We start from the raw sequence: 23,231 nt of genomic DNA, 5'->3' as shown, positions 1-23,231 counted from the left end.
TTATTTGAATAGAAACCATGTGCAGGAGTACAGAGAAAATGCAGTAGAATGACACTAAGTCTAATGCTCATTCAGAGAGTTGGAGCAGGCATCTTCATGGGCCTCCTTTTGCGCCGTAACAATTCTGTGAACCTGATATGGGGCTGGATTCTCCGATTCTGTGGCTACGTCCGCAGGATCAGTCTGGTCTTATGACCAGAAAGTCGGCGCCGCTCCCACACCGATCCTCCACCCAGTGGGGGGCTAGCAACCGCGCCGCGTATGGATACGACTGCAGAATGCTGGGTCCGTGGCCGCGCATGCGCACGGCGGCGGCAGTGCCGTACAACATGGCGCCAGCTGCACGTGGACCCGACCTGCTAAAAACTGCACCCCTGTAACCACCCTCCACCACCTCTCACCACCCCCACCAGTTCCCCTCCAACCCCCGCCAAAACCCCCCTTGCCAGCAGAACGGCACCTCCCCCCGACTGTGGCAGTCGCCATGCGAGGCCCCCGAAAGTTGTGAGGACACGTGTCCCACGCTGTTGGGGACTTGGCCCTTCGGGGGTGGAGCATCAGAAAACGCCACTGCCCCCGATTCCAGCGCAAAAATGGATTCTCCGGCTGATTGCCGAACGCAATTGTGGCGTCGCCGATCGGAGAATCCAGCCCATGTTGTTCTTCTCCAATTTTAAAGCACCAATTCAAGAAGGTTTAATTGACTAAGACTTCATTGGATAAGAATTCAGGCACTGGGAGGCGAGGTCACTACTGACCATTAGAGGGCTGTGGGTGAAAAGGGGACCAGCTTAAAGTGAAGTCCCCATTTCCTCATTATCCGTCTTATAGCACCATCATTTTGAAGATCAGCAATTTGCTGAAGACCACCGCAGCTCTGGAGGCTTAACGGTAATCTTTCAGCCTGTTTAAAGTGACAAATATGTTGACATCCAGAGTTTGCACAGTGGTGTAGGTGTGGATGGACTTAGCAGGACATCTCGGGAAGGGTCACTGAAATGAGTTGCAGCTTTTGCCCAACTGGACTCCATTCGCTTCTCTTTCAACTCCGAAGCCCTTCAAATATTGGGAACTCCACTTTAAATAATGGTGCTCAGATCGCATCATGAGGGCCTACGTTGCACCCACTGCTTGGAAATCTAGAAGTAATATTAGACATATTAGATGGGCTGAATGGCATCTGTTTGCACCACTAATGTCTTTGATTCAAAGAGGAGGTGGCTGAGTTAAAAAGTCACCATTAGACATGCTGCATCTAATTTGGAGTTCCGTACATGCTACTGGGCCCAAAGACTGGTGCATCAGGGATAATGTCCTTAAAATTCAACTAACGATTGCAAGGTGCCAGCATTTGAGTAAACATATGACAAATTACTATTCAGCACTATACAGTTGATAACTCACATTGCTGCATTTTAAAACGGTTTATTTCAGTCGTCTGGTGTAGACAGCCCTTGTATATTGTTCATTAATCCCAGCAACAAGTGGAGAGCCTGCACTTTGTCACGCATTGCAATAGTAATGCAGCCTCAAATGATGATTGATTAACTGTCCTACCTTCAAAACAAATTTGACATTTGGAGTTGGAGGGTTGTGGGGAAGGACCACAAGGTTCTCTGGGGAGTGTTGGAAGATTCCCAGAGAAGTGAATTTGGAAGAAACTCTAGGGGTTACAGCAAGCCTGTTTTTTGAGATAGGGCAGACTGATGGACTTCAACAATATTGCTATCAATACTTAGTTCTGAAATGTCATTGTTTAAGTTGGAAATAAGCCATCATAATTGCAGCCTACACAAGTCTGGAACGGCGGACAATATTAGGCATTCAAATGGTTGGACATGATGGGAACCTTCTGTAAATTACAACTTGCAAGAAGAGGGTGATTGTCAATGCTGCTATTCACAACCTAAGATGTACGTTCCCAGATCACAAAGTGACATGGTTCACTCCTTTCATACAACCAGCAAAAGCAGCTTAACAACCCAAACTGCAACATCCGGCATCAGGCTGCATGCTGATGTGCCTGCCAGTCACACATCAAGAGATACATTACAGTGATGCAAATATAACCCTTTCTCTGTGTTTTTTTGGGGGGTGGGTAGATGAGGTTGGGACACAAATCAGCCATGAATGCACTGAATGGCACATCAGGTTTGAGGGGCTGAATGGCCGACTATCTTTCCCTGTTATGGCCCAGGAAATTACACGTGATGGTTCAAACAGGTCTCTTGAACTTCCTAAAACCTTGCTTATGAACAAATTTTAGTTATCCCCTTTATTAATGTTTCCTATTTATGCATCGCTTAAATCCCTTCTCACCATTCCCTCACTCAGTGACAGTAACTGAACTTCAGGAAAGAAAGCCTTGAGAAGATAACTCAGTGGAGGTCAACTATAGCCTCCAGACACCCTGGGCTAGTGCATGGTCAATTCTAGCCCCACAGACTCCAGAGCCCCAACACTAGTCAATTAACCAGTAATTCATTTATAATCCACAGAATCATTGGCCCTTTGACTGGTCAATAAGTTATAGCCACAAGGTTCTTAACTTGAATACTAACTGTTTATTCATGACAGAAATAAAGTTGAAATATGCAGTACTTATGATGGGATAATAGCCAGCAAATCAACTACTCCCCCTTTTACCATCCCACCCAAATACACAGTGCCTTAATGACTATCATCCAGTGGCTCTGACATCCATCATCATGAAGTGCTTCGAAAGGTTAGTCATGGCACGAATCAACTCCAGCCTCCCGGATTGCCTTGATCCACTACAGTTCGCCTACTGCTGCAACAGGTCCACAGCAGACGCCATCTCCATGGCCCTGCACTCTAACCTGGAACACCTAGATAACAACGACACCTATGTCAGACTCCTATTTATCGACTATAGCTCAGCCTTCAACACCATCATTCCTATGAAACTCATCTCCAAACTCCGTGGCCTGGGCCTCGGCTCCTCCCTCTGCGACTGGATCCTGAATTTCCTAACCCACAAGCCACAATCAGTAAGGATAAACAACAACACCTTCTCCACAATCATCCTCAACACCGGTGCCCCACAAGGCTGTGTCCTCAGCCTCCTACTATACTCCTTATACACCTATTACTGTGTGACTAAGTTCCCCTCCTACTCGATTTTCAAATTTGCTGATGACACCACCGTAGTGGGTCGGATTTCAAACAATGATGAGACAGAGTACAGGAATGAGATAGAGAATCTGGTGAACTGGTGCGACGACAATAATCTCTCCCTCAATGTCAACAAAACGAAGGAGATTGTCATTGACTTCAGGAAGCATAGGAGAGAACATGCCCCTGTCTACATCGATGGGAATGAAGTAGAAAGGGTCGAGAGCTTTAGGTTTTTAGGTGTACAGATCACCAACAGCCTGTCCCGGTCCCCCCCGTGCCGACACTATAGTTAAGAAAGCCTACCAACAACTCTACTTTTTCAGAAGACTAAGGAAATTTGGCATGTCAGCTACGTCTCTCACCAACTTTTACAGATGCACCATAGAAAGCATTCTTTCTGGTTGTATCGCAGATTGGTATGATTCCTGCTCTGTCCAAGACCGCAGGAAACTATGTAGACCAGTCGACCATGCAAACCAGACTCCTATCCACTGACTCTATCTACAATTCCCGCTGCCTCGGAAAGGCAACCAGCATAATTAAGGACCCCATGCATCCCGGACATACTCTATTCCACCTTCTTCCGTCAGGAAAAAGATAAAACCGTCTCAAGAACAGCTTCTTCCTTGCTGCCATCAGATGTTGAATGGACTTCCCTGGTATTAAGTTGATCTTTTCTCTACACCCTCGCTATGACTGTAACATTATAGAATCATATCATTGAATATACAGTGCAGAAGGAGACCATTCTGCCCATCGAGTCTGCACCGGCTCCTGGAAAGAGCACCCTATGCAAGCCCACACCTCCACCCTATCCCCACAAACCAGTAACCCACCCAACACTAAGGGAAATTTTGGACATCAAGGGCAATTTATCATGGCCAATCCACCTAACCCGCACATCTTTGGATTGTGGGCGGAAACCGGAACACCCGGAGGAAACCCACGCACACACGGGGAGAACGTGCAGACTGTTGCACGTTTTACTTGAGTGTAATTCGCGTTTATTGGAGTGTATTAACACGCCTCCGTTTAAAGGCCGTGTGCTTAACACTGCTAGGCTCTGTGTATGTATTTTCAGCTCGGGAGTCGCCAGGTGCCGTATAACACCTCACAAATATTCCAAGGTCAGGTTCAAAGTAATAAAACGATACACCGATTAGTAAGTTCCAAACGATCAATATTTATTATACAAATATAATAAATACGCATGCACACGCTAAGGGACTAAGCTATAACTAAACTAAGCGATCAGAATACTTAACTAAACAGGAACAGGCAAGGTCAGGGAGCGAGGCCTTCGTTCCGATCTTGGTCTGCAACCTTCAGAGAGTGTGCTGGTCGCTGGGGGTCTAGTGGGCCTGGTTCGCGTAGCGAGCGTCGTATTGTCACTTACGGTTCGGCGGCTGGTGCTCAACGGCTGGAGTCAGGATACAGGTCGAAGTTCTTGGTCAAAGCCGGAGCACGAAAACAACAGACAAAACCATGTGTGGGGTCTATCTTTTATAGGACCCCAATGTCCGTGCCTCTTTTGTGGTGGGCTTTACCTTCAGGTATCGATTGGACCTAATTCTAATCGATATCTTTTGAATTCCCCCCCCCAATGTGAGGGTCTCTTCTTGATGGAGGGGGCGGTTTCTATAGTGGATACTTCTGGTGCCGCTCTGTCTGGACATCCACTTAAAGTATCTATTCAAACCTGAATGTTGCCATTGTGTGTGCCCAGATCTGGATTGCCTCATTAATATGCAAAGCGTTTTGCCATTAACACCTTTGGTTTGAGATCTTCCACCTGGCCAGAAACTAGTTTTGCTGCTTGCAAAATGCTAATCAGTCTTTGCAGACTGCTGTCTTGGCTAAACTGCTTTTCCCTGCAGTCTTAGCAATTCTCCATCTTGTCAGTCCAGTGTCCATTTTAGGTGGCTACAGTGGCTACAAGACTCGCACAGACAGTGACCAAGCTGGGAATCGAACCTGGGACCCTGGAGCTGTGAAGCAATTGTGCTAACCACTATGCTACCGTGCTGCCCACATTACATTCTGTAGTCTCTCCTTCCTTCCCTATGTACGGTATGCATTGTCTGCATAGCATGCAAGAAACAATACTTTTCACTGTATACTAATACATGTGACAATAATAAATCAAATCAAGTCAAATCACAGGACAGATAAACATAGAGGGGAGGGAAAAGGGTGAAAATAACAAGGGGATTAACATGAAATGAAAGATGAGTGTCCTTGCTTCCGATGTTGAAGTTGTTGCAGCTGGCTGTCCTCCCAGGATGGATGGGGACCAAAGTGTAATGTTAGATATGGTCTTCTGGCAGTGACATTCAATCAGTACTCCCAGACAATAGGATTTCCTCGGCAGAGGCAGTTTAACTTTCATCAACCTGGGCCTTCATTCAAAGGGAACAGCCTCAGGCTTGTTGAATTCTTATCTGCTTCGAATTCCACCAGAATGACCAACAGCCTTACTGAGATAAGAACAGATTTCCCCACACAAGATTTTAAAGGGTTTTGAACACCTGAACCCTGCCTGCAGCTGGTGGTTTGACTTTGGTGCCCTTGCAGTTCAGTCTGGCTGTGAGGAGAATGAGGTTTTTACCACGGATATTTAGAAATAATCCATTAGATGAGAGAGAAAAATCAGAGCTGTAGCCCACCAGGCTTTTGGCATCAAAAAGAAAGTAAAACTTGGTCTCACTAAGGAACATTCCATAGACAGCAGAACCAATCACTGCCAGTCCCCGACAAAAAACAGGCTTTTGGGGACAGCTTACTGGCCACTATAAAACCAGTCAGTCCAGGTCTTCACTGATGCCAGACCAAACAGCACATCCTGCTGGAGATTCCTGTTTTTAAATTAAAGGTCAACAGTTTGGTCTTAAAAGCATTAATCATCCATGGACAAAAAATGGTAATAGTGAAAAGATGAAGAGGAGGAAAAGGGAACAGACAGTGATTAAACAGAAGGATCCTCGCATGATGCTGTTCCTGAAGCTGATACTTGGGAGTTTCTTCCTCCTGTCAGAATACAGCTCAGGTATCAGATGGGGCAGTGAAAAAAGGAAAAGAGAAAACAATTTCACTGCACTTTTCAACAAACAACAAACTGAAAGGCCTTCAGGAAAGAAAGCCTTGACAGGGGGGCTGGAGGAGGGGGTAGTGTCGGTGGTTTATGGGGCTATTTTGGCAGAGGAGTAGGCACTGCTGGATAGGATCAAGGCAAAATGGGAGGAAAAGTTGGGAAAGGGTATGGAGGAGGGGTTCTGGTGTGAGGTGCTCCGGAGGGTGAACGCCTCCACCTCGTGCGCGAGGTTGGGGCTGTTACAGCTGAAGGTAGTATATTAGAGCACACCTCACAAAGGCAAGGATGAGCCGGCTCTTTGAGGAGCTAGGAGATGTGTGTGAACGTTGCGGGCGGGAGCGGGGTGGTGCACAAACCACATTTGTATGTTTATGTCCTTGCCGAAGCTGGAGGATTACTGGAGGTTTTTTGGGTAATCTCTAAAGTGGTGCACGTGAAACTGGACCCGGACCCTCGGGAGGCCATATTCGGGGTGTCGGACCAGCTGGGATTGGAAACGGGGGCGGAGGCAGATGTTGTAGCTTTCGCCTCATTGATCGCCTGCCCGAAGGCGGATCCTGTTGGGATGGAGATCAACCTCTCCACCCTGTGCCCTGGCGTGGTGGGGGGACCTGCTGGAATTCTTGACTCTTGAGAAGGTCAAATTTGAACTGAGGGGAAGGAGGGAGAGCTTCTACAATTCATGGGCGTTATTCATTATGCACTTTCGAGAATTGGATTACATCGAACACTGGGGGGGGGGGGGGGGGATTGGGAGAGTTGGGGGGAGGAGACCTGTATGTGTTAATAGTGACTATGGGTGATTCCTGATTCGTTTTTATTATTTGTTTATGTTAACATGCGGGCAGTTACATGCGGGAGGTTTAGTGGGAGGATGGGATTGTTGTCATTGATATGGGGATTTACATTGCATTCATTACGGATTATTGTTTATTGTTGGTGGGTGCAAATTTGGGAAAAAACGTGAAAAAGGAGAACAAAAATATATTTTTTAAAAAGGACAGAAAGCCTTGAAAAGATAACTCAGCGGATATTAACTATAGCCTCAAACATACAAATGGTTGGCTGCCATTCCAAAAACTGGCTGTGAAGGGAGGGTGTCACAGTCTTGATGTTGGACTGTTAAAAACCCCTGGAAGAATGAGAAAATAATCCACGCTAAGTCCTGGTGCGAAACTCTTCTAACATTCAGAAGGCCGAACGAGACCTTGTACTGCAGCAAACAGGAACTGAAATTTAACACGGGCAATTTAGCAGGTTAAGCAGAGACTTGGGACTGGGTTTAAGCTCAGCCTGAATACAGAAGGAGTTCTCAATCGTACAGACCGAATACTGCACTCCAAATGTGATTTGCAATGCATGGTGTAACAACACCAAAAATAATTTTGGCTTTAGGATCAGACCTGCCGTTCAGTAGTGGTCTCCACAAATGAGGACCAGACGGAACGGCACTCGTGGGGGCCTCCTAGAGGATCGGAAGCCCCCAGAAGCATGTCCTTTGGACAGCATAGCACTCTGGCACTACTGGTGCCACCTGGGCACGCTGGCACTGCCAGCCCAGCACCCTGGCAGTGCCACCTGGGTGCCATCCTCAGCAAGCGGAGTTCCTCAGTGCACAAAAGGGGGTTATGTGCAGCCTTGGCCAAGCAATCCCTGCGGAGGCCCTTTATTTAACCCGGGTGCCATTTTATTTCATTGTGTTTCTCCTCGGCGTTGCGAGCACCGGAAACACTTGGCTAAACGCACTCGCGATGGGACTTTCTTCCCATTTGGTTAAATCTTGTTCACGATTTCTGATTATTGACAGAACTGCTCAATGATCTCTCCCCTCCTGCGCAGTGGTGATATTGCCTGACATTGAAGATTATCCCTTCCCAGCCACAACACTGATACAACATTTGCTTTCTGCTCACAGCCACTGCACTTCAAGATAATTGAGTGTGTGTCAAGTATTTTGGGTGTTTCAGAGATGTTAAAGATGCTAATATAAAAAGCAAGTCCATCAGCCTTCCATTGGGTACATCCATCAACAACACATTCAAATTCAAATTAGATAATATTGCTTTCCCTTTCTTCAATTCTGGTCACTTCCTGAATACTTAAAATTACCAGAGTAATTAAAATTACTGCCCCTTGGGCAGCATAGTACCCTGGCACTACTGGTGCCACCTGGTACCCTGGCACTGCCAAGGTAAAGTCAAGGTAGAAGTCTCAGCAATTGCAAAGATGCCACGTTCACAGTACAAGAAGGGTGTGCAATGTCCTAAATTACCTGGATGAAGCCACACCAAGTGAGAAAATATTTGAAAAATCTCTAAAATGGTGTTCGGCTCATTCACAAGAAGAAACATGAGGAATGTTGGCTGCCATTTCTAGAACTGATTGTGAAGTTCCTTGATCCTAACAGACCAATCCAAAATTCAGCTGAGGCCTCACTGCTGCATTGGGGCTGTGCTACTAGAGAAGTATAAAAACTGGTAACCGCGAGTTATGTAATAGCGTCATGCTCACTGACTGATGCTCACTGACTGGTGTGGAGTCACTGTAAGGACAGGTGAAGCATGACGCTTGCTTGTGAAAGCGACAACTCAGTGTCTGCTATCAGTACTAAAACTGATCTCAAATATCATTTGTGAAATCATCCTTCAATGCGACTGTGAAGAATAATGCTGAGACTACCAGCCTACGACCTGAAGATATCAAACACACCACTTGAAGCAATGGTCCAGAATGAAAAAGATTTATTTTTAATTCATTTACAGGGTGTGGCTAGGCCAGCATTTATTGACCATCCCTAAGCTTATAATGGTGTATGGTTATTCTGACTGTGACAGAGTCGGCCCAGGAGATGATCCTGATCATAACAGAGGCAGAAAAAGGAGGTAGCTTTGGTATGCTCATATTAACTACATTGATAGTACGTCTAAATGGTAAATTCCTCTCCAGAAAAACAGCTGCACTGGAACTGTGAATATATTAGCAGGTGAAACATTGCACAAACAGGAGTAGGATTGCAGTTTTCAGCAATTTGCACCAATTCACATTGTCAAATATTTATCCTGGATCATAGAGAAACCTGGAGTTGGAATCCATGTAGTATAAGTGGGACAATGTGTTGATGCAGAACAAATCACAGCCCTGAACACGGAATTGTACATCCTGATTAAATTAAATAACAAGCTAATCACTAAATGAAACCACTGCAGGGAAATTGGAAATGCAATGTTCAGAAATATTCAAAAGATACATATAAAGGCTTTTTATGAAGATAATTGTACACAGTTAAATACCGGTTTCAACGATGAGTTGATTATGTTACAGGGCCCCTAAGAATGGTTATAAATGATACTAACTTTTTCCAATTTTGATGAAAGGTCAACCAACTTGAAACGTTGGGCGCGATTCTCCGCTCCCACGCCGGGTGGGAGAATCGCGGGAGGGCCGCTCTGGCACCCCCCGCGATTCTCCCCCCCACTACCCCCCCCCCCCCCCCCCCCAAAATGGCGTGTCGCGTTTTGCGACACGCCGCTCGGAGAATCGCGGGCTGCCTTTTTTCACGGCGACCCGCGATTCTCCGACCCGGATGGGCCGAGCGGCCTGCCGTTCCCGACCGGTTCACGCCGGCGGCAACTACACCTGGTCGCTGCCGGCGTTAACATGGCGCCAGAAGCTCATTTGTGGTTTGTGGCTTGTGGGGGGCGGAGAGGGGAGTGAGCACCACGACCGTGCTCGGGAGGGAACTGGCCCGTGATCGTTGTCGGGCCGGCGTCTCAAAGGAACACACTCTTTCCCCTCCGCCGCCCCGCAAGATCAAACCGCCATGACTTGCGGGGCAGCGGAGAGGAAGACAGCAACTGCGCATGCGCGTCTGACGTCATTAGGCACGCCGGCCGCGTCGTCATTCTCGGCGCGCAGGGCCTTGACGCCAGCGACAAGGCCCTGCGGCCGAGATTTACGGCACGGCCCTCCTAGCCCCCGGGGGAGGGGGGGGGGGGGAATAAGGGGCGAGGAGCGGCCTCCGATGCCGTCTTGAACCTCTCCGGTTTCACGACGGTGTCGGGCCTTGCGGAGAATTCCGCCCGTTAAACCTGTTTCTCTCTCCACAGAATCTGCCTCACATGCTGAGTGTTTCCAGTATTTTTTGTTTTTATTTCAAACTTCAGATGCTTTTATATAATTCACTACCACTTGAGACAAAGTTTATCTCTCAGAGGGACATGAGTCTTGGGAACACTCTTCCCCAGAGAGCAGGGGAGGCAGGGTCATTTAAGATTTTGAAAGCAGATATCGATTCTTGACTGATAAGGGAGTTAAAGGTTAACAGGGTTCGGTGGAATGTGGTGTTGAGGACTCAATCAGATCCACCATGATCTTATTGAATTGCAGTGAGCTCGAGGGGCCGAATGCCTTATTCCTGCGCCTATTTTGTATGTTCGTCTCTCTCTCTCTCTCATCTTCACCTCATTACACCCCCACTTCAATTAATTTCAATCAGGGGGCATGACACTGAGCTCTTGCTCTTTTGCTTTCACCTCTGTGGCCACTTCCTTGATGAGGAATCTTTCCTCCACACTGAGGACCCTTTCTGCTGTTTTCAGAATTCTGCGTCGATCTAGACCCATTCTGGGGCCCCTTATCCTCTCACGATTGGAAACTGCTGGCGTGACATCAACCAGCTCAATTTCTCTGCCCCCCCCCCTTCACTCGATCTAACCTGTCTCCCTCTGAAATTGCAACACTCTGTTCTCAGGTCCAGCTATAACATTGTTAAACCTGTTGACGAGGATTGAGCCAACTGTTACCCAGAGGAGACTGAATGTCAACTCTCTGACACTTCCTCTTAACTCCTCCGGGACCATGACTCCACCATCAAACATAACGCCATTATATCAGAGGCTGTCACTCATCTCCCGTGGAGATTTTCTCTCCACAGCCTCTAATCTCCTCGTCTTCCAAACCCACACAGCCCGTTTCCACCTCCTTCCCAGGATCTTCAAACAGTTCAGCCCGAGTAGATCCATCATTTCACTGAACTGATTATTTCCCAACTGGACTCTATTTTTCCTCACCTTGTCCATCCATTTCCCACCTACTTTCACAAATTTCTGATGCCCTCCACCACTTTAACAATTTCCTGAGCCTGAAGCTCTTATTTTCATCAAGGACATCCAACCCCTCTGCAATTCTCTCCTCCACAGGACCATCTGAGAGCCCTATTCCGGGAATAAAAGCCCGACCAGTCATCATCCTCCATGACTCTCCCCCCACCTGGCTGAACAATTTGTCCTTTGATTCTAATCACTTTTTGCAAATACAAGATGTTGCTACGGGAACCTATATGGATCCCAGCTTTGCCTGCCTTTTTGGAGGTTACATGGGACATTCTTTGTTCCAGTCCTATTGAAGTCTACTCCCTCATCTCTTTTTCCAGTACATTGATAAGTATGTTGGTGCTGTTTCCTGCTCTCATCCCAAAATGGGAAGTTTCATCCACTTTGTTTCCTATTTCTACCCTTCCCTCACCTTCATCAAGTCCAACCTGAACGCTTCCTTGGATTCTCTGTTTCCATCTCAGGGGATAGGCTATTGACCAATATTCACGACAAGCCCAGTGGCTCTCACTGCTATACTTCCTCACATCCACATTCCAGTCGAGACTCTTCCATCCTCCCAATTTGACAATCGCAAGAGATCTGCTCCTCGCGTGCTTCCAATATACCTTCCTTCTTCCTCAATCATTGCTGACAGGGTCCTCCAGCCAATCCATCCTATTTCCTGCCCAACCTGGCGTCCTGCCAATGCCAACCTGTTCCAGGGGGCAGTGCCAGGGGTTGGCCCTCTGGGCAACCTCATGGGATGGGTTCCCATCATGTGTTTGGGGAGGGCTGATGTCTGTGAGAGTGGAACGTGCTACCAAGACTAACGTGGCGGTGGGGTGATGGGTGGTTGCCCCTATCGCTGCAAGGGATGTGGGGATGGGCCACCCTGATGCGTGCAAAGGAGGGGGGTGCCCCGATGTTGGCATTGTGGGGGTGGGCAGAGGAAAGCCCTGTCGCTTGTGCTGTGGTGGAGGGAGGGAGTGAGGGGAATGGGCTTGTGAGCGGGGGGACCTAACATGAACTTGGGGTTGAGCAGGTGGGGGCTGTTCGGTTTCTGTGCTGATTGGGGCACCCTTTAAGTTGCCGCCCGATCTCTGTGGAGCTGGCTCTATTGGGCCCCACCCCACCAGAGTGACAGTGTAAACCACATCCACTCATTTATCTTTTTCACAGAGGCTCAAGATCTGGAGCGAGAGAGCTACACACCCGTTTTCATTCAGAACCTGACACTTTGAAAACAAAAGATAAGTGGCTCAGAATCTCACTCTGACTTGAGAGAAAGAGAATGCTTTTGTAGATGGATAAGAACACCAAGGCAAACCTGTGTGTCAGTCACAGATTTTATATCACTTGTCAACCTCTTGGTGGCTCATTTGAATTTTGATGGTGAAATCCTCGCCTAATCGAATTGTGTGCTAAGTCCACAGCTCACCTCAACCATCCATCCAAATACGCCACAGACGAGGTACTAAGTGTGCACAGATGCAGTACTTCAAACTGTGAAGACAGCCAAAATTCACAGATCGTATATACTATAGGAACAGAGTACCCAACAGATGCACAGCATTTATATGAACACTCAGAAATATCAGAGAGGTAAAATAAATATAACGTTTGATTGAGTGCAAATGCTGAGCAGACATAAGCAGGGCCGTTAATTTCGGAGCTAAACATGTCGTAAACGTTCAATTCTGCCTTCACTCCGGGATGGAACACACGGGTGCCACAAACCTGCTTCTTCCTGTATGATTTAACTCATTCTCCATGCCCCGCAGCTGTGGAATTAAAACTCCTCAAAAGTCTTCACATTTCTGAGTCTGCATGCTTAAATGAATTAAACCCAAGCAAATGAATTAAACCCAAGCAACGTTGGTCATTTGAAAGAGATTTTTCAATCGGAGTATTTAAAAAACAGACTAACTCCTGAGTTCTTTCCAAACTCCCGTCCCTAAAAACTATTACACTGGTCCCAGGTAACCCAGATATCAGGGATTCAGTCATTAGCTCCATAGATACCAGTAGCTTGTTCATCTTGCCTGATGTCTGCATGGTTTAGCACTCTACAAATTTCCTGATTGGTTCCAACATTCTTTTTTTTTTAATTTTATTTTAATTTTTTAATTTTTCCAATTAAGGGCAATTTAGTGTGTTCAATCCACCTACCCTGCACGTCTTTGGATTGTGGGGGTGAGACCCACGCAGACACGGGGGGAATGTGCAAACTCCACACGGACAGTGACCGGGGCCGGGATCGAACCCGGCTCCTTGGTGCCGTGAGGCAGCAGTGCTAACCACTGCACCACCGTGCTTGCAATTGCTTCCACCATTCATGATGTCCCAAGCATCACCATCAAACATCATAGCCCCTCTTGTTGTCAGGCTGAACTGCAAGTGGTGAATTACATGGAAAGGTTGCAACACACATTTCGAATGCAGCATTATTTATATGCAGTTACCCACCCACAACTGGACACAAATACGACATATGAGACAGCGTTCAGATCAACAGGTTTTTTGTCACAGTGGGATCGGTCAGCCACGCAGTAACGGTGTCAGACTAACAAGGCGTCAGTCGCAGAAGGACAGGTACTACAGCTGTGATGGAAGGATATGCAAAAGAACAATTATCCCCCAGCAGCAGAATGGGCTTACTTCGTTGCAGGGGACTCCACCTTCTCCAAGAATCAAGGAAACTATCCTACCTTTGACCACTTGGGGTTTAAGAGCCGTGCTTTAACTGCATCATCCAGGGCCTTCTCATACTCGTTCAGCTTCACCAGAACAGCTGATCGGTTGCTGTACAGGATACAGTTCTGAGGGTCTGCTGCAATGGCTTCAGTGTAGAGCTGGACGCCTGTTGTGAAATCTCCACTCTGACACGCTGCATTGCTCTCTCGCACCTTCTCAATGAAAGCTGCTTTGCTCAGAGTGTGCACACTGCTGCTACCAGAGATTCTGCGCATCAGGCTTTCTTCAAAGACAGAACTCTGCAACAAAACAAAATATAACATGTTAGTTTTAAATAAGAATGTTTCCTTTCCTTTCCTACAGTCTCAGTTCTTGCCAGGATATGATCCCACAGTCTCGCTCAAGGCCCTTGTCCAAATGGCTACGTGAGCATAGGGAGTACAGTGTGTTTGTAAATAACAAGCTCTACCTTATCCCCATCCAGAGTTCATGGGCGCGATTTGATGGCCTCGCAACGCCCTACGTAGTGACGCAACGAGGTCGCTGAATCTCTCAAGAGGCGTTTCATGAAATCCACGATGCTCGAAATGTCTTGCGAGATTAAATGGAATCTCGTGAGACGTCACGATCTGGATCTCTCCCTCTCTGGGGATCCAGATTAGTATATTTAAAGGAGCCATTGGCTCATTTAAATATTATGCGCTGGATTCTCCTTTCACCCTGAACGTAATACTAGGAGGGTTTAAACTAGTATGGCAGGGGGGTGAGTACCAGGCAGCACGGTAGCACAAGTGGCTAGCATTGTGGCTTCACAGCGCCAGGGTCTCAGGTTCAATTCCTGGCTGGGTCACTATCTGTGCGGAGTCTGCACATTCTCACCGTGTGTGCATGGGTCTCCTATGGGTGCGCCGGTTTCCTCCCACAGTCCAAAGACGTGCAGGTTAGGTGGATTGGCCATGATAAATTGTCCTTCGTGTCAAAAATGGTGAGATGGGGTTATTGCATTACGGGGATAGGGTGGAAGTTAGGGCTTAAGTGGGTTGGTGCAGACTAGATGGGCTGAATGGCCTCCTTCTGCACTGTATGTTCTATACGAATTCTATACAATATGTCAGAAGGTGAAAAGATTGAGGGAGAACTAGGAAATAGGGCCAGAATGGCTCTAATGAAGAGCAGTATGGCTCTAAGGAAGTTGCTGAAAACAGCGAGGCTGGTGGCCTGAGGTGCATATGTTTTAATGCAAGAAGTATTACGGGTAAGGCAGATGAACTTAGAGTTTGGATTAGTACTTGGAACTATGATGTTGTTGCCATTACAGAGACCTGGCTGAGGGAAGGACAGGATTGGCAGCTAAATATTCCAGGATTTAGATGTTTAGGCGGGATAGAGGGGGATGTAAAAGGGGTGCCGGAGTTGTGCTACTGGTTAGGGAGAATATCACATCTGTACTGCGGGAGGACACCTCAGAGGGCAGCGAGGCTATATGGGTAGAGATCAGGAATAAGAAGGGTGCAGTCGCAATGTTGGAGGTTTACCACAGGCCTCCCAAAAACTAGCGGGAGATAGAGGAGCAGATAGGTAGACCGGTTTTGGAAAGGAGTAAAAGCAACAGGATTGTTGTGATGGGAGACTTTAGCTTCCCCAATATTGACTGGGACTCACTTAGTGCTGGGGGCTTGCGCGGGGCAGAGTTTGTAAGGAGCATCCAGGAGGGTTTCTTAAAACAATATGTAGATAGTCCAACTAGGGAAGGGGTTGTACTGGACCTGGTATTGGGGAATGAGCCCGGCCAGGTGGTAGAAGTTTCAGTAGGGGAACATTTCAGGAACAGTGACCACAATTCAATAAGTTTTACAGTGCTGGTGGACAAGGATAAGAGTGGCCCAAGGGTGAATGTGCTAAATTGGAGGAAGGCTAATTATAACAATATTAGGCGGGAACTGAAGAACCTAGATTGGGGGCGGATGTTTGAGGGTAAATCAACATCTGACATGTGGGAGGCTTTCAAATGTCAGTTGAAAGGAATTCAGGACCGGCATGTTCCTGTGAGGAAGAAGGATAATATGGCGAATTTGGGAACCTTGGATAACGAGAGATATTGTAGGCCTCGTCAAAAAGCAAAAGGAGGCATTTGTCAGGGCTAGAAGGCTGGGAACAGACGAAACCTGTGTGGAATATAAGGAAAGTAGGAAGGAACTTAAGCAAGGAGTCAGGAGGGCTAAAAAGAGGTCACGAAAAGCGCTTGGCAAATAGGATTAAGGAAAATCCCAAGGCTTTTTACACGTACATAAAAAGCAAGTGGGTAGCCAGGAAAGGGTTGACCACTGAAGGACGGGCGAGGTACTAAATCAGGGGTGGGTAAACTACGGCCCGCGGGCCGCATGCGGCCCGACAAAGGTTTTTATGCGGCCCGCCAATGAGGTGCCCGGAATCATAACCGGCATTTTTGAAAAGCCGCTGGGGAAAAGCCGCTGAAGTAAATGTGCTTACTCCATAAAAACGCGCGTAGTGGGGTGGATGAGTGGGGCTGTCTCATTGGTCGGTTTATTTGGGTGTGCGACCAATAGGAGTCCAGGTTACAAACAATAAGCCTTATTATTGTTTGTAACCTGGACTCCTATTGGTCGCACACCCAACTAAACCGACCAATAAGGCAGCCCCACTCATCCACCCCACTATGCGCGTTTTTATCGTTGACTCGGCCAGGCTGTGCTTCTGTCAGTGTTAAGGATCAGCACAAACACACCTGATTTCAACAAACTGGTAAATGACTGCAGTCAGATGCATCATTCTCATTGACATTGTTCTGTTACTTACTGAGTTACTTTGTTTTATTTTGGCTATTTAAAATATTAATTATTTTACTTAATATACTATGCGGCCCTTTAAAATTGTGAATTTCTGAATGTGGCCCTTGCACGGAAAAGTTTGCCCACCCCTGTACTAAATGAATACTTTGCATCAGAATTCACCAACGAGAATCATAGAATTTACAGTGCAAAAGGAGGCCATTCGGCCCATCAAGTCTGCAGCAGCTCTTGGAAAGAGCACCCTACCCAAGGTCCACACCTCCACCCTATCCCCATAACCCAGTAACCCCACCCAACACTAAGGGCAATTTTGGACACGAAGGGCAATTTAGCATGGCCAATCCACCTAACCCGCACATCTTTCGACTGTGGGAGGAAACCTGAGCACCCGGAGGAAACCCACGCACACACGGGGAGAATGTGCAGACTCCGCACAGACAGTGACCCAAGCCGGGAATCGAACCTGGGACCCTGGAGCTGTGATGCAATTGTGCTATCCACAATGCACAAGGAATTGGTGGATGTTGAGTCTGGAGAAGGGTGTATAGATAGCCTGGGTCACATTGAGATCCAAAAGGTGGTGTTGGGCGTCTTGAAAAATATTAAGGTGGATGGACAAGATTCTCCGCGAATCCTCCACACCTTCAGGGGGGCTAGGCCGACGCCGGATAGTTTGGCGCCGCGCCAGCCGGAGCGGAAGGGCCTCCGCCGGCCGGCACGACTTGTACGCATGCGCAGGAGTGCCATTGTGTGCTGGCGTCATCCCAGCACATGCGCAGGGGGGTTCTTCTCCACACCGGCATGATGGAGGTTTACAGCGGAGGCAAAGAGTGCCTCTAAGGCACTGACCCGCCATGGAACGGTGGGCCCCGATTACAGGCCAGGCCACCGTGCAGGCACCCCCCGGGGCCAGATCTCTCCTCTTCCCCTCCCCCCCCCCCCCCCCCCCCCCCCCCCCGAGGACTCTGCAGGCCGCCCGTGGAGCCAGGTCCCGCCGATAAGGACTTGTTGTGATTTACGCCGGTGCGACTTGCCGAAAAATGGCGGCCAGTCGGCCCATCGCAGGCCGGAGAAGCGCCGGGGGGGCCGCTGCCAGCAGCGCCGACTGCCGATTCTCCGACCCAGCGGGGGGGGGGGGGGGGGGGGTTCGGAGAATCCCGCCCAATAAGTCCCCAGGGCGTGATGGGATCTACCCCAGAATATTGAAGGAGGCAAGAGAGGAAATTGCTGAGGCCTTGTCAGAAATCTTTGGATCCTCACTGTCTTCAGGTGATGTCCTGGAGGACTGGAGAATAGGCAATGTTGTTCCTTTGTTTAAGAGGGATAATCCAGGGAACTACAGGCCGGTGAGCCTTACGTCAGTGGCAGGGAAATTACTGGAGAGAATTCTTCGAGACAGGATCTACTCCCACTTGGAAACAAGTGGACATTTTAGTGAGAGGCAGCACGGTTTTGTGAAAGGGAGTTCATGTCTCACAAACTTAATAGAGTTTTTTGAGGAGGTCACAAAGATGATTGATGCAGGTAGGACAGTGGATGTTGTCTATATGGACTTCAGTAAGGCCTTTGTCAAGGTCCCTCATGGCAGATTTGTACTAAAGGTGAATTTGCACGGGATCAGGGGTGAGCTGGCAAGATGGATTCAGAACTGGCTACGTCATAGAAGGCAGAGAGTAGCAATGGAAGGGTGCTTTTCTGATTGGTGGGCTGTGACTAGTGGTTTTCTACAGGGTTCAGTGCTGGGATCTTTGCTGTTCGTAGTATATATAAATGATTTGGAGGAAAATGTAACTGGTCTGATTAGTAAGTTTGCGGACGACACAAAGGTTGGCGGAATTGCGGATAGCGATAAGGACTGTCAGAGAATACAGCAGGATTTAGATTGTTTGGAGACTTGGGCAGAGAGATGGCAGATGGAGTTTAGTCTGGACAAATGTGAGGTAATGCATTTTGGAAGGTCGAATACAGGTTAGGGAATATACAGTGAATGGTAGAACCCTCAAGAGTATTGACAGTCAGAGAGATCTAGGTGTACAAGTCCACAGGTCACTGAAAGTGGTAACACAGCTGGAGAAGGTAGTCAAGAAGGCATACGTCATGCTTTCCTTCATTGGCCGGGGCATTGATTATAAAAATAGGCAAGTCATGTGGTAGCTGTATCAAACCTTAGTTCAGCCACACTTGGAGTATAGTGTTCAATTCTGGTCGCCACACTACCAGAAGGATGTGGAGACTTTAGAGAGGGTGCAGAAGAGATTTACCAGGATGTTGCCTGGTATGGAGGGCATTAGCTATGAGGAGACGTTGAATAAACTTGGTTTGTTCTCATTGGAACAACGGAGATTGAGGGGCAACCTGATAGAGGTCTGCAAAATTATGAGGGGCATAGACAGAGTGGATAGTCAGAGACTTTTTCCCAGGGTAGAGGGGTCAATTACTAGGGGGCATGGGTTTAACGTGCGAGGGGTAAGGTTTAGAGAAGATGTACGAGGCAATTTTTTTACGCAGGGGGTAGTGGGTGCCTGGAACCCGCTGCCGGAGGAGGTGGTGGAAGCAGGGATGATAGTGACGTTTAAGGGGCATCTTGACAAATACATGAATAGGATGGGAATAGAGGGATACGGACCCCAGAAGTGTGGAAGATTTTCGATGGGCAGCATGGTCAGTGCAGGCTTGGAGGGCCGAAGAGCCTGTTCCTGTGCTGTACTTTTCTTTGTTCTTTGTTAACAGCCGTACCTGGCACCCTGTAAGAGTTAGGTTTAGGTGAAGTGAGGGGGTCAGGAGGTCGCGGTGGGGATGCTGAGGAAGGGGTAGAAAGATTGGGGCGACCTTTAAAGATGGTGCTTCGATCTGCAAGAACTCTTCCTGCACTGGCGAGCTGAACGCATCAGTGCAGGAAATGATGTCAGTGCAGCCTCGGCAGGGATCCAAAAAAAAACATGGCAAAATGCCATTCAATAGTGATGTCTTTTTCGGAGCTGCAGGTGCTGATAAACACCCCAGTAAACGGGCCAGAAATGGGACTCTGTTTTTGTCCCGCTAAATCGTGCCCCAAAGGTGTGGTTTCTGGCAGAGAGTATACGGCACCGGTCAGAAGTACAAGCCCAACTTGACTTTTTATTCATGACAGCCTTGGGACATTTTGCAATGTTAAAGGTGCCAAATAAATGCTAGTTCTTGTTCTTATTTTGAATTTTTCCCAATTCATACAACCATGACCAGAAAAACAAGAATCAGAAAAACTAATTTGGCAGATACCAGAAATTGAACAGAGGACGTGCTCAGCTCTTAACTCCTCATTACCAAACCTGGGCCCTGGTTTCACCAGGTATGACACTGGGACACAATTCTATTACTATACGCACATAGGCACATGCACACGGACATGGGCACTATTATGATCCTCAAGGAGGCCTATAACATTTTGTTAAAGATTCAAGCTGCCTTTTCCTAGACGGAAGATGGACATGGCAAGATTTCATATGTCAATACTTTTAATGGGCAGCACGGTGGTGCAGTGGTTAGCATTGTTGCCTCACGGCGCCAAGGTTCCATGTTCGATCCCGGCCCTGGGTCACTGTCCGTGTGGAGTTTGCACATTCTTCCTGTGTTTGCGTGGGTTTCGCCCCCACAACCCAAAGATGTGCAGGGTGGGTGGATTGGCCATGCCTAATTGCCCCTTAATTGGAGAAAATGAATTGGGTACTCAAAATTTTTTTTTTAAACTTTTACGGTAGCAAATGACTAAAAGCTCTATTAATTGAACGCCATTTTTGTTTTTTTAGGAAACTTCTGTTTTAACTACAAAGAGGAATTACACTCACCAATCATTGCATTCCCCACAACATTACTGTCCTTACAGTCCTAAAGCAAACATCCACAGTTGCTCCCAGCTTCAAATGGTTCCCATATCCCAGCTTCACCCAGTCCAAACCTCGAAGGACTGCCCTCGCCATGCTCCTCAGTTTTCAAAGAATGTCTTAAATCCAGCATCAGCAGGAATGCCTGTTCCGGTGACTGGTCTTTCCCCAACCATGGCAGGATGTAGAATCCCAGAATCCGTAGAAGGTTGCAGGACACATCTCTTCAACTAGAGACTATCTCCCTCCTCCTGCATCCAGTAGCTCGCAAGGACCAGCAGCATCGTCTCTCTGCTGACCACACAGAACTGCTGTCTATCTGTATTAATCATTGATTTGTAGGGAAGCTTGTAGCCTGGTCCACAAAAGGGCGTCCTCTACCCTCTTGCCCATGTTAACATGAAACACACTGTCATAGAATCCCTACCATGTAGAAGGAGGCCATTCGGCCCATTGAGTCTGCACCGACCTTCCGAAAGAGCACCCTACCGATAGGCTCAATCCCCACCCTATCCCCGTAAGCCTACCTAACCTAACCTCTGGACACGAAGGGCAATTTAGCATGGCCAATCCACCTAACCTGAACCTCTTTAGACTGCAGGAGGAAACCCGAGCACCAGGAGGAAACCCACACAGACGCGGGGAGAAGGTACAAACGCCACACAGTCACGCAAGGTCGGAATCAACCCTAGGTCCCTGGCGTTGCGATACAACCGTGCTAACTGCTGTGCAACCATGCCACCACTTGCCTTCAGATAGGAATGTCAATGAGCCATGCTTGACTGCAACTCCCCCTCAGCTCAGCTTACAGCACAACTGCTTACTGCTTGATAGCTGTGGGACCGTCCTAGAACTTTGGAAGACTCAGAATCTACCCACTGGAAATTCAAGAGTCTGCTGCCGTTGTCCCCAAGTGTAAATAGTTCCACTTCCTTCTCCATCTCGGTAAAACAAACTAAGCCACCCTCTGATCCCTAATAATCAGGCTAACTGTCAGGCAGACTGCAGTAAAGGTCTCATGACCCCCTCATCAATTACCCTAAATTTAAAGCAACAGTCCCAAAATATAATGTTGGAGACCTCATCACTGTAATAATGCACAGGTCCACAATCATGCATAGCAGATCCACACGCGCACAGACACATGCAGCCGCTCAGCTAAAATGTTCTTCAAATCACCCTTCACCTTTGATAAATGGAGGCAGAGATTAACAATGCCTTCTGTGATGAAGAAATTGGTACATATATATATATATATGTGTGTGAGTGTGTGTGTGTTGTAGTAAAGGTTTTAAAAGCCTGGGTTAAGGTATAGATTTATTATTATCAAAGAACTTAGGTCAAGATATCCAGACTGTGTGTCGGCTAAGGTTGTAATTAAGAAGTCGTAAAACAGGGGTAACCATGGTTTCTAACCATTTACCTATTTACATATAATGGGCTAATGGAACATTGTTATGATTGTTGGAGATTCCCTGAAGTATAGATAATTTATGGGGGCGAGGTGTTTAGTCTTAGCTAAGGAGCTCATGGAATTATTGGGTTGCAGATGATGTAATTAATGGGAGGAGCCAGGTTTTTCCGTAGTTTTGCAGTTTGATACAGGATTTGAGTCTGACAAGACAGAAGGATTTTGAGTTGAACTGTTTGGCAACAGTTTTGCCAAATGCTGTTAGGTTGAGCAGGAGTGTACTGAATCTGCTCTCGAAAGGGTCTCCACACAGCTAAGCACGTAATCTATTTGTTAACTTTATATATAAGTGGCATTTGAACTGTATTAGGTTGCTTAATTGGAGTTAGTAGCAGGTAGTAAATGGAAGCATTTCCTTGTGTTGTAGAACTGTTTAACTGTTCATTTTAAAGCTGTTTCTTTGATGTTAATGTGGTTAATTCTCTGTTTAAATTAAAGTTTGTTTTAAAGTAAAATATACTTATTGGTCAGAGTCATCGCTCCTGGGGTGAAGTACCCTTTCCTCACAGTTTTACAAATTTCAAAAAATTGTTTGGGATTCTCGCCTGGTATCCGAACAAACTTTGGGGCCCAGTCCGGTATCCAAACACTTCTAAATGAGCTAAAATACATATTCTACATTAGAAAAATTAAATGGAAACTGAAATGTAAATGTGCCATTTTCAATCCCACATGTAGGTGTTAAAGATCTAGAGCTGAATAAAACTCCAGCTTCCTAGAATTTAAACTCATTCACCTCAAATCACCTACTTCCTCTCGATTTCAGAAAATGACATGGTACGGGTGGGCTTTGATGATCATTTGGGGGAATCATGTACTAAACCTTTCACTGAACTGAGTGGAATTAAAAATCCACCTGGAAATTGAGAATCAATAATAATTTGAGGTAACTGGATTTGGGATGTTCCATTGAAACCTACTTCATGTTGGTATTTAAAACACCCTAAGCTCTTCCAAGATCTGTTTTTTGTTGGCTTGAAAGGCAGAAGTGCAGAAGAATTCAAAATTCTGGAAGGTGTGACAAATAAAAAAGTGAAAATTCCAAATAGCCCACTGCCAAAAGCAAACCAGAAG

General features: G+C 47.1%; 1 protein-coding gene across 4 annotated transcripts in view; it reads right to left on the bottom strand.

Moving 5' to 3' along the window:
* The window catches only part of ttc28 (tetratricopeptide repeat domain 28), a 965,957-nt gene that overhangs the window by 878,346 nt on the left and 64,380 nt on the right, over nt 1-23,231 (bottom strand). For all 4 annotated transcript variants that reach the window (XM_038780339.1, XM_038780595.1, XM_038780507.1 and 1 more), the window contains exon 2: nt 14,031-14,315. In XM_038780339.1, coding sequence (XP_038636267.1) covers nt 14,031-14,315 — 285 coding nt within the window. The remainder of the gene's footprint in view (nt 1-14,030; nt 14,316-23,231) is intronic.

Source organism: Scyliorhinus canicula, chromosome 1, assembly GCF_902713615.1.
Source record: "Scyliorhinus canicula chromosome 1, sScyCan1.1, whole genome shotgun sequence".
Classification (NCBI taxonomy): Eukaryota; Metazoa; Chordata; class Chondrichthyes; order Carcharhiniformes; family Scyliorhinidae; genus Scyliorhinus; species Scyliorhinus canicula.
Note: the sequence above shows the minus strand (reverse complement) of the source record. Positions and strands in the feature narration are given on the sequence as shown.